At 38.8% G+C, this 12,221-nt stretch overlaps 1 protein-coding gene across 1 annotated transcript in view; it reads left to right on the plus strand.

The window, feature by feature from the left end:
• dock1 (dedicator of cytokinesis 1) overlaps positions 1-12,221 on the plus strand; it is a 184,527-nt gene that overhangs the window by 114,688 nt on the left and 57,618 nt on the right. The window contains exons 28-29 of the mRNA XM_062442681.1: positions 7,423-7,524; positions 9,274-9,368. Coding sequence (XP_062298665.1) covers positions 7,423-7,524; positions 9,274-9,368 — 197 coding nt within the window. The remainder of the gene's footprint in view (positions 1-7,422; positions 7,525-9,273; positions 9,369-12,221) is intronic.

The following is a 12,221-nucleotide window of genomic DNA, read 5'->3' on the forward strand; positions in this document are numbered from 1 at the left end:
CTGTCCAGTCTCTTAGTTCTTTGCCCGTGCTGTTTGTGTGTGTTTGTTGGTTGTGTGAAGAGAAAAAAGAGGTGCACAGATAGATTTACCCCTATAGTATAGATTATAATCAATAAAACACAATACACTGTACAGTGACTTTAGAGCAACTGCATCAATTTATTTTTGCTTCTATAGGACACCCTAAAACTATTTTAACTTTTAGTAAATACTAGAAATACCTTCATTTATTGATTATTCTAGACATTATATTGTGTACATAAAAAAAAAGTATTTTAAAAATGATTGAAAATGAGGGTTCTGATTTTGTACATATAAGGAGAAATTTGCCATGTTTAACGCGTAACTGTAGAACACCGTTCACTTTATCAAATTTAATTGTATGTAATCTTGTATGTTTTCTACGGAGCCCGTAAAGGATCATGCAATATATTTTTAATGTTGAAGAAATCGAGCGCACGTTTTATTAACTCTTTCACACGAGTTAATAAAACGTGAGCACATTTAATTAACTCGTGCTAACGTTTTATTAACTCGTGTGCACGTTTAATTTAATTGTGGCCACAATATAGCTATAACGTGGGCACGAAATACTAATTTGTGGCCACGTAATAGGTATAACGTGCGCACAAAATACTAAATAATAATATTAATATCATTCCTGGACAGCTGGGTAAACAAATCGAGCGCACCTTCTCTAGAACCTGCAATAGCCTACGTCCGGACTAAATTCAGTTTGAGTCATTTCAGCTTGAAATGATCTTAAAAAGCCTTTTTCCCTGATCATCTCCTTTGAAATTAGCATCATGTGTGTCAGACTCTCAGCTGAGGGAATACATAGGTTATATGAACTGCAGCGTTTAACGCAGCCGTACAGTTACAGTAGCGCTCACTGTATGTATCACGTTGCCAAGGGAACCTATAGCCTATCAGTGATCAGAATGTAGTTTGTATTGATTTGCAGGTTGTTGTTGCTCTGACTGAACTACTGAATGTGTCTGTAGTGTTCTCTGGACATTTGTCCTTCAATAAAATCACAGAACATTAAAAGATCACTATATTATTGATCAGTCTGATGAAATGTGCTATAATTCCTTTAAACCATTATGTTATCACTTTGATGATCTTTATGCTTGGTCCTGATTTGCTGAAGTCCGGTTTACACTGCTATATTACAGCTATAGAACCCTGATTAGAAAATTGCGCAATCCTTTATTACCACAGATAATATCTGATCAATAAAAATCATTCCACTTTGATTTGCCAAAGACTAAAGTGATTTCATAGGACAGTGTCAGAGCTTGAGCATAATGTCAGCTGCATCAAGTTTAACATTTCAGAGCTCTACAATGTGCAGCTGTCACCAGAAATACGGGAGGCATTGAGAGTACACCGAGCACCCAGGAATGATATTAATATTAATATTATTAATTAGTATTTCGTGCACACGTTATACCTATTTCGTGGCCACGAAATAAGTAAGCTATAACTTGCGCACAAATTAGTATCTCGTGGCCACGAATTAGTATTTCGTGCGCACGTTATAGCTATATTGTGGAAACAATTTAATTTCTTTTTTTTTACCGTGATCCTTCACGGGCTCCGTAGTTTTCTGAGTTTGGTTTGGTTTGGAAATTATTACTTAAAGGTCCCCTCCAGCTATGTTACAAGATATATGAAAACAATGAATTATGATAAGTGTCTAATGTGTTTTTCCTCAGAAAAAAGTTACCACATTAAAAGCTTCCCTTTTTCACTGTTAAGTCCACACTTCACACTTACGTATGTTGCATACTTACATATCACAATTGTGTAAATTGCACACTGGACGACGATTAGCCTCCAAACTAGTTGTGATGTCACAAATCATGCCCTTAAGCCCACCCCTTAAACTCAATTATTCAATGTGCACAGAGAAACTTTGTCATCTCAGCAGATTAATGTAAAAACAGCCCTCCAGTTTCTTACTCAGCACATAAATCATTCTGCACAGTGAAGCTCAAACACCCAGCTGAAGTAACGATAAGAAAAACACATTTTTGAGTGGAGGAGGACTTAAAAGTGATTGTTATCTAAGAATAAAACAAAAAACAAAGACACACCCTTATACATTTTAAAGGTTGTTGACCTGCAGCTACTTTATGCATTTTATATATTTGTGTATGTTTTGGCCTTCCTTTCTTTCCCCTGGGACAGGGACTGTTGATCTCATTTCACCTTTTCATTTGAGGCAAATCGAAGACCATACAAATTGTAATATTATTGTTAGTTGCCTCTTCCAGTTTAACCCACCATCCTATACTTAGTGATCCTCAGTTTCTCGTGAGCTTAGTTTTCTTCACAACCAAAGCCTTCATGACTTACCAGTGCAGATCACTTGTGTTTGAATAGGAGTGTCTTCATCCCTCTCAGATTAAACGGCAACGTGTCCATGTGAGGTTTTCTGTGGGTTTGTGTAACTTCCGTTGTAATGAACCACCAAATTCATATCTGCGTCAGGCCTCAAGCTAATAGAGGAAAAAAGACAGGGAGAGGGAGTGATTTTGGTCCTTTTTAGTCATAACCCCTCTCATAACCCCCTCTTCCTCATCTTTCTCTCTACTCCCCTGTCAGTTTTCTCCCTTCCAGAGATAGGCTGAAGCTCAGTCTATGTCTCCCTAGAGACACGAGCACCATTTCCCCACTGGCTTAATTAAAGGCTTAAAACAATGCTCTGTTTATGGGGCAAACCGTTCACTACTCGAGCAAACATCAATTTTTGCTTCTCTGCTGTCAGGAGCTAAAGTGAGATGAATTATCAGAGATATGTGTGTTAGAGTGCAGCATATGATGGATCTGCCCCTTCCCTCTAATCACTGCTTTTTCATTTCTGCTAAGATTCTGCCTCATTTGCCCTCAAGCACAAGATGGATATGGAGGCAGGACTTCCGAAATGTGCAGCCTCTGGACACTGCGATAGATATCAATTGTGGGTTTTGGTTTATTGTTGTTTAGCTTGAGAAATTGTTTCAGTAGATAAATGCTTTAGATTGATGACAGCTCAATTGGTGGCCATTAAATGACTGTCAGCATCTTGAACATTTTGTCTTATCCTTCTTTTGCTCTTTCATCTCTAATGAAATCTTAGGTATCAATTTAATAATTCTTGTTTCTAGATTGACTAATGACCTTTACATTTGAAATCACTCCATCATTTATTCAACCAGTGTTCCCTTCATGAGACGGGATACACTGCTGTGCTTACAAAAATTGCAATTTAGGACACTTATTAATCATCAATATTTTTCATGATGACTACCAAATGTAGTGTTTCCTGAATGTTATTTACATCTTTGCCATCTCAAAAGCAAAGTGGCATATGATTTTAGCAAAAGGTAGTGTACATGCTTTGCAAAAAAGTTTTAAGGCTTTTTAAGTATGGCATTTTTAGGTAACAATGCAATATTTCTTCACTCTTTTTCTTCTTCTTTTTTTTTTGAAAATTGAGCCTCACAGAGCTGTTAGCATGATTCTAGACTTTCAGTCTTGTTGATTTCTCACTTTAGTGTTTGACAGGCGTATGGTGTCACATTCTCTGTCTGAAAGCACAATTTTCATCACTGATGAAGGAGCTCCTTTTATGTCAGTGTTTTAAATCAAGTAAATTCAGCCTTCAATTCGGAATACTGCCAGGTCACAACATGCGTGAAACACAAAGTTAAAATGATCTCTAAAAGCAGTAAAAGTCTTGAAGTTTTTTTTTTTGCTAGGAATGCAGTTTAAGGAGTATATTCTGGTTCTTCCTAATCAAATACCGCTCTTCATTGTGTCACATACCTGTGTCACCCACACCAAAATAAAAATAAAAAGGCCCGCTTGTGACTAGGGAGAGAGGGAGGGAGAGACTTCTTCTTTCCCCCCTAACCCTCTGTTTCTTAGCCTGCTTTATTTGATTTCCTTTCACTCTGTCTCTCCCTGTCCATAAAAATAAATAAATAAATAAAAAACGTTGTCATGGTAACAGTGCCAGGTTCTTCCTGGTGATAAAAGTGAAGAGATGAGCCATGAGAGGACAGGTTGGCCTTTGAGTTCTTCTGGTTTGCTCTGATAGACCTGTTGAGTCAGCTATATGACAGCAAAGACTATCACACTGCTGCTGCTTTGCACCCATCAAGTTAGAGCCGCAGACCTCATAGCAGCACACCTGAACTTTTCCGTTTGCCGTCATGCCCCACATCTACATTTCTCACATTTTGCCTCAACAGCTGGTGTGCCATGTGTTCCTGTTCCACATTTAGATCTTAATTGTTGCACAGTGAATGGTCTGAATCTTTTTTCGGAGAGAGATTCTTTGTCTGTATCTTCCACTTTAAACCACATCAAGCTGGGATTATGGTAACTAGATCCCTTACCTGTATTTAATTTGTCATTGGGATTTTCCAGCTGATCTCGGCACCTCAAGCACCAATTACATTTGTTTGGAAACTTAAGAATCAGTCATGAGCAACACATTACAGGAATAAAATCAATAGTAACAGTGTGTGCCTGTGCTGTTGGCAGTCTCGATTGAACGTTGGGCGGAAGCTTATGGGGCTTAGGCTACTGTATGTCGCAATGGAGCCTTATGGCAAGTCCCACACCGAGGCTTACAGCTTGTAAAGTTTACTCTGAACGATTTTTATCTGGAGGATTCATTCACAGCTGAAGAGAAGCGAGAGAACAAATGAATGAACGTAGGATTCCCTCCAGCTGATCCAGCCTCTCTAGCGTGTGTTGTGAGTGGAGTTTCAGCAACAGGCACCAATGACTTCTAAAGACTGCTGTCTGCTTTGAAGCCCTTGCTCCTTTTAAAGGTAGAATGAGTAGGATTTGTTGGTTGCTGTTTGTAAACACAACTTTCAAATTTGACCCCTCCTCCCCGGCTAAACAACACCAGAAGCACTACAATGCAGTGCAGTGTTATATCGCTATGTTTTTGTAGAGTCACGCCCTCACACCCTGCATGCTCTTATTGGCTGGGGGATACACACCCACTGCCCAAAGGTTGACGCCCAGAAATGTCCCAAACACAGTAAAATAAAGAAAATACAGGCAGAAGACAGAGACTATGCAGATACAGACACTGCCACACACTTCTAGTAGGTCATAAGTGATGATCAAGAGAGATTATTTTTCTATGGCTATTTCTATCACAGTCTATACATTGTTTTTTAGGATTTAAAATGAAGAGGGATGAGCTCAACATAATCAAACGAGTCTTGAAATACTTTTGCCCAGGCCAGGAAGACCAATGTCCCTGACATCACATTTATGAGAAAGTTATAAAAGTATGTGAGAACGTATCTGCACCCTTTGTTCTCTATTTAGTAGAATAACAAGATACAGAAGTATGACAGAACTGTCTCTTTATGTACTTTACACACTTTGGTCTCTTTGGTACTTCCTAATCAGAATTTGTCTAAATGCGAACTTCCTCCTTAATTCTTAAGAACTGAGGGTAACTGAGGCTTACATGCCCTCACAGATGAAAGAGTCTTGTCCTCTGTGCTCTAGAAAAATGTTTCCATATTAATATAACATGAGTCACACTGGTTTCTGTGGAGCATTACAAAGAGGGAAGTGAAGCAGTCATCAGCTCTGCGTACCATAAGAAAGAAAAAGTGAAGGAAACATGAATAATAGATGTTCCTGATTGTTTTGTTCTTTGCATGATTAAGTTACAGTTGGTGTTGCTATGATAAGTGTATTCACCACACATATGATAATGATAATGTGTCTAATGCTATAAGAGAGCACTATACAGAAAGCAAACAATGCTCGAAAAAACATGAACAGAAAGCAGTCAGAGAGAGGGGTCAGGTGTAGTAAGAGTCAGTTTGAGAGTTTAGCATCATTTCTGCTCTGCTGTGTTTGGTGGGTCAGATCTAATTACATCTCAAGGAGAGGTTCTCCAGTGATACAGAATGCCCTGTGCGGATTAAGTAACATGAAGGGGGAGGGGTTTTAGTTAAGAAAACATCTTAAAATAAAAAAATATTTTAAGAATTCCTGATGATTAGGCCCGGTGGGGGGTCAGCTGAAGCCTGGCAGGCTGCCGGGCTTGCAATAAACTGGTGGAAACCCTGCAGCAGCTTCAAAATCTCACTGCAATTAAAAATATTGTATATGTAAATTTTGTTCATTCATTCCGTTATTAAGATTACATTAATGAAAATAAAGCATGCAATTTTGAAAATGTTAAAGCCATCTCATGCATCTGTCTTTGAGTTAAGATTGAACTAGAAACTCCTAAATGGGTATCACATTGGAAATATTCATTTTGGCCTTGTTTTTTTTCCCACTTTGACCAATTTTTCTTTGCTTTTTGTTGGTGATGAATGCTGTGGATCATGGAAAGCATCAGTCTCACTCCAGCGATATGATTCTTAGTTGAGTAGTCTTGACTCGGAGATAGAGTCACCTGTACTGCTTGTACATCTTAACACTTATCAGACCTTTAGATTTATTAATCTGGATGTGCTTTCATGCATTCTGTGACAAAGCAGTTTTAATTATTTTCTCTTATCTTTGGTGCATTTTCTTTTATTAGCAAGTTGAGGTATGACTGTGTGGTAGCAGCAATGAAAGTATTCCAGTTGTAGTGTACGCTCTCACTCTTCAAAAGTATGTATATAAATTCTCCTCCTTTTTGTTGAGATTTATTTTTAATTAGCACCACATCTTTTGTTCGATAAATAATAGCCTAATGAATACACTTACAACATCATCTCTTTGTCATCTATGTCTTTCTACTTGACTTTGGTTATTTTATCAGTCGTTTGATAGCTGGTGATCATGATTTTTTTTTCATGTTGTTTTTCTGTTATTTTCTCACATAACCTTAACTGTCAACTGTCAAAGGTAAAATCCACATGCAGTCACACTAATTATCAAGAAGGGTCCCTCCAAAATATCGTTCAGTCCTTTCCATGATGGCTATCAGTATACATGTGCAGTCCCTCTCCCAGTCTTTTTCTCCAGTCCGTCTTTACCTGTGTCCAGACACATCATTGGCATGAGTCTTGACTAGCGGCAACAACCTCCTTCCACCCAGCCACCACACATTTGCCTTCAGTTATCTGCTCTCCGCAGCACATGTACAGCGTGCTAACCAGAGCCAGGATAGCGCACTGCGAAGTAAAGACAGCACTTTAGGGACCTCACAGGCATTATAATCAGTGGAGACAATGAGCTGGGGTGTGGAGGGCAGTAGGTTAATGAGATCAGTCACTGACTGATGGCGCCTACCTTTCCAAACTTGGGAGGCCAGGCCTGCTTCAGTACTCCGATCCAATCAACTTAGCTAGTCAGTATCCATCAAAATCACAGGCACAGAGTCATTCTATCCTCAGCCTTCAATTTGAACTTGATTGTGTATTGAATGTACTTCTTTCTCTTTTCCAGGGGAGCTTCGTAGCCAGCATGACTGCCACGCTGAGGCAGATGGACGACTATCATTATGCTCATCTGATCAGCACCTTTGGCAAGATAAGAAGTGATGTGGTGGTGAGTATACCTTATCAGTGTGGCAGCGACCACTAGATGAGATACTTCAGGCTACGTTGTTGTGTAATACTTACAACGTAGACTCATAGTTCAATGCCATTCAGCGCTGTCTTTTCTAGAAATCAAAAGTTTGATTAGATCTCCTAGGAATTGTTTTTTCCTTTACAATAAAGTATGAAACTGAATTTCTGTTAGTTAATGCTCCCAGGCTGCTACATGTGCAGCGTGCTCTTGATGATAGTAACTCCTAAGGGAAGCAGATCACTGGTTGCAGCCAACAAGTTGTGGAGGAGGGATAAATCTCATTGATGTTATGGATTTCAGCTCTGAATAATTCCTCCCTCTAAGCGGTATTTCTTTAGGATCTGCTGCCAGATTAGTATTGCATTACTCTACTCTTACAAGTGGGAAAATCCCTCTTTTTGCTTTTACCCCAACAAATGAGTTTTGAGCTTTATAGGAAGGACACAAATCTGATGTATATTACTGGTAATGCTTTACAAAGTCCAAGTAGGCAGAACGTTTTCATTTACTTACAGAAAATATTGTTTTTAATTGGTATTACATGAATGAATGCCCCGAGGAGAATTTACACATTTACGACTTATTTGTTGTTTGATTGTGCTTGTACATACTAACATTCTGTACAGTCTGAAAAGCCGTATTTATTTACCTACATATTTCTGTTGAGGCATTAATGATATTTTTAAGGTGATTGTGAAAAAAGAAAAACATGACTGGAACTCTGTGACCTTTATGATTGTACACAGGTTTTGTATGAGGCTGCCTGTCTGGTTCCCATAGCAGGATAAACAATCACTGTGAGGAAGTTGGATCTTTCCACAGATTTATTGTCCCTGTTGCTGGCGTGGGCCATATCCACATTTCAGAACTGGCTGCAGCCCAGAGGACTTTGTTGTTTAGCAGTGTTTCTCTAAACAAGACACCACAAAGCCTGGGGATTCATCCAGGAGTGAACATCTACAGCCAGAAATAGATTTGCATGCATATAAGCTTTTAAGTGTAAAGCTGCTTCTGAGATTAAGAGCACACTATTGTGTGTGTGACAGTATCATTATCTTAAATTCCTAGATGGAATGATTCAAGCAACAAAAAAACTAAAAGGGTTAAAGAAAAACTGCGTTGAGAAAAGATGTAAAATATACTTTTGTCACAGTATGCGCAGATATTTATGTCAATGACATGACGCTACTTTTTTTGTTTCTATGTGGTATAGTTACATTTAAATGAAGTCATTTAGTCAATTTATAGTACATAGAAGAATAAGTCAAAGAAAAAAAATAGATACCAGAACTTTAACATCAGAAAAAGAGTTGATTACTTTGTAGCCAAGAGGTATAAAGATAAGTTGGGACATTTTGAAGCAATGTTGCTGCAGAGAAGCTAGATCTAATAGTCCATTTGTAATATAACAGAGCCTAGTTATCAAGTTGTCCTGATGCTTTAATAATGCACAATTATATGTCCTGTTTACGTTATCTAAACATTACATGAATCCTTTTCTTGCGAGAGGACAGTTGTAATGCCATGGTTCTATCACATGTGAACATATTGGTCTCAAGTTCCATCTGCAAAAAATGGAAATATATGAGTCACCCTGACCATACAAACTAATCTAAAAACTGTTTTTGCCTGAAAGCCACAAACTCGTAACAGTTCATTTCAGATTGCTCTTATTTTGGTGGTGGGAAGAATAACAATTTTTCATTTTGAAAATTTCTCTTGCAGGATTTCCTAATGGAAACATTCATCATGTTTAAAGATCTTATTGGGAAAAACGTCTACCCTTCGGACTGGGTCATAATGAACATGATGCAAAATAAGTAAGTACAACACTGCTGGACACACATGCGCACACATACACCATAGTGCTTTAAACTCCCTACAATGTTGTTGCTAAGGAACAGCAGTCAGAAGTGGGTTAGAATATTTTCTAATGTTTTTCTCTCCATGCAAATATCGGCACAAGGCCTCAGCAGTGCAGCAATCAGATGAGCAGTCAGCGCAGCCGCAAACAATCACATGAATTATATATGTTCAGGTGTATGCTGCCTACTAATCTCCAAACTTAGTCTCAGCATCTCTTTACTTTGTTGCTTGTTGTGCTGCCGCAGCCTTCTGTTTTATTCATATGAAACTTGCCTGATTCCATTTTTGTTGAAAATATAAAAAGAGATGAAATGTGCTTTGCAGTTTAGGAGTTCAGTCAACAGCTGTGCTTTTGTGCACTTGTCAGATGAAGTTAGAAATGTAGTTAAAGGATTTTTTGCATTTTTGTTTTGTTTTTATGCTTCCATTTGTGTTTTTTCAGAAGAGACATGAACCAGAATATGTTGTTTTGCTCTATTATGTAAGTGCACAGCAACAGCTGTCAGATAAAAACCTTAAGTCCGTTTTTTGACAGCTAAAAAAGCAGGTTGCTTCTTCCCCACCTGCATCCATGCATTATTAAAACTGTATGATGTGATTTGCACTGTGGTCAAATACCACTATTATGGTCATTGTGAAATGCACATGCCAGTTTATGGAACATTAATCTGGGGTAAACAATGAAGAATACTAAAGCTGTAATGACGAGGCTTCTCACATAATGATAACAGCAGAGTACCTGAAGCTGTGTATCAGTTGAAAGCACAGCTTTAAAGTGGTCATTTAAGGCAGGTGCAAAGCTCATAGAGGCAGCCCCTAGATGATTGTGAGCAATTTAAATACCTTCCCACTCTTTCCAAAACCATTCCATCGTCATCATCAGTTAGGATATTTAACTAGAGATTGCATTGCTTCTCAGTTTTAGTAAGAGTCCCCCCTAAAACCATTATCAGCCACCTGGGTCACAGTGCAGAGAACGACTGCATAACTTGGTGATGATGCTCCCCTGTGCCCTGCAGGTGTACCCTGCAGGTGTGCAAATCACATCTGTTCTGCTGTGGATTAAGATGCAATGTCAGGGAATAAAAACATGAAGTTCTGATCCTCTTCAGCCACATACACATGCACGCACAACACAACACATCATATCAACAAGGCATGCGCCCACATGCAGGCACTGGACTAACAAGCTTGGTCACTCTATACCCACTGCGATCCTATACTTTATGGACAAGTTTTGGGGATGTGACGAGCATCACTGATCTCCCAGCAGTTCATTCTCAGATCATGCTTTATAGCGTGTGAAATGTTTTATTTTTGACTCACAGAATGGAGGCCAACGTGTCATCTCCCATGCTTCAGCAGAATCTTCCCCAATCGAACCGTTTGTCTACTGTCACTGTTTGTGACAGCTGAGAGATGTATTCTGCATTCTAGTCATTACATTCAGCCACTTGCTAGAGTTTAATCATTGTTCAACTTGATGAAAAATAAGCCTGTCAAAACCTGACTCATCTCACAGTCTTTATATTTGAGCCTGTTTGAATAACGCAGGTGTCAGCTTCACGACAAATTAGCAAAACTGTTCTATTTGTCGGATTCCGTCGGTGCGTGTTTGATTGTTAGGTTGTTTCCTGCTCCCCACAGTAAGAACCCGAGGTGACACATTCCTTCATCCCATGGGAGAGCTGTAAATGCTTTGCATTAGCAATCTAAGAGCATAAGGAACTGTTTGAGTGTACAATGCTCTTTTGCTGTGCACTCTTTGATTCCCAAAACACTGAAGACTGATACCAGTCTCTGCAAATTTAAAAATGTCTTGTCTTTAAGGATGTAACATTAAACTAGGACTACCACTTTATTCTAAAGTTCAATTTTATTTTTAAAGTGTTAATCTGACTACTTGAGAGTAAAAGAACTCTCTCTCATACTAAACATACTATTGTACAAAATTGCTTTAACTAAAACGGCTATGATTGAATCATGCCTATTTAAACATCCAGCAGACTTTGAGCAACATAAGCACTCAATATAAATCTCCTGATATGTATTCTTCTTTTAGCCCTGTTTTGGTCTCTATCAATTCATGAGCAAATATGAGTCTTCTCCTGGCTAGGTGTTCAACTATCTTCATCAACTAATTTATAATGTTGTCTTTCTGCTGGTCAATCAGTGTACAGTGGGTTTATCAGACCTTGTTTGCTAGTAACAGCTACCTGCATCTTGCAAAATTTTAACGTTAAGAGTGAACCATATCATAAATGTGCTGTAATCCAACACAGTTATTAGCCAAAAGAGGGTAAACAACACTACAGAGCTGAGAGGGACTGAAGATTTGGGTTTCTCTGTGGGTTTACCAATACAAGCAACATAAATTGAACTATTGTTAATATAAAAATCATTGCTTGTTTCTGTTTTCCTTAAGTGGTTTGTAGCTGATGTTTCTTGCAACGTCAAAACATTTTAAGATTTTTGAAAATACATTTGGAACCCTGGTGAAGAACATCTGAATATCCCTCAGTTCTTCCCCACAGTGTCTTGTTTCTGGGCAATCCACACATGCCACATTCAGCAAAGAGATTTCCACCCACAGCACCAGCAGACGGGTCTTTCATGTCTACACATTATGATAGCACCACTAATGAGACGGGCATCGGCAGTAGCAGCAGTCGTTTCCTCCCACTCCTCCTCCTCCACCCATCGCTTCTTACTTCCTTCAGGTTGTAAACTGATTTATGGGCTCTAATTGCTCTGGGGACAGCAGCATCATGCTGGTTAGCCACTGACTGCTATTTGCCCAATGCCAA

Source organism: Scomber scombrus, chromosome 21, assembly GCF_963691925.1.
Source record: "Scomber scombrus chromosome 21, fScoSco1.1, whole genome shotgun sequence".
Classification (NCBI taxonomy): domain Eukaryota; kingdom Metazoa; phylum Chordata; class Actinopteri; order Scombriformes; family Scombridae; genus Scomber; species Scomber scombrus.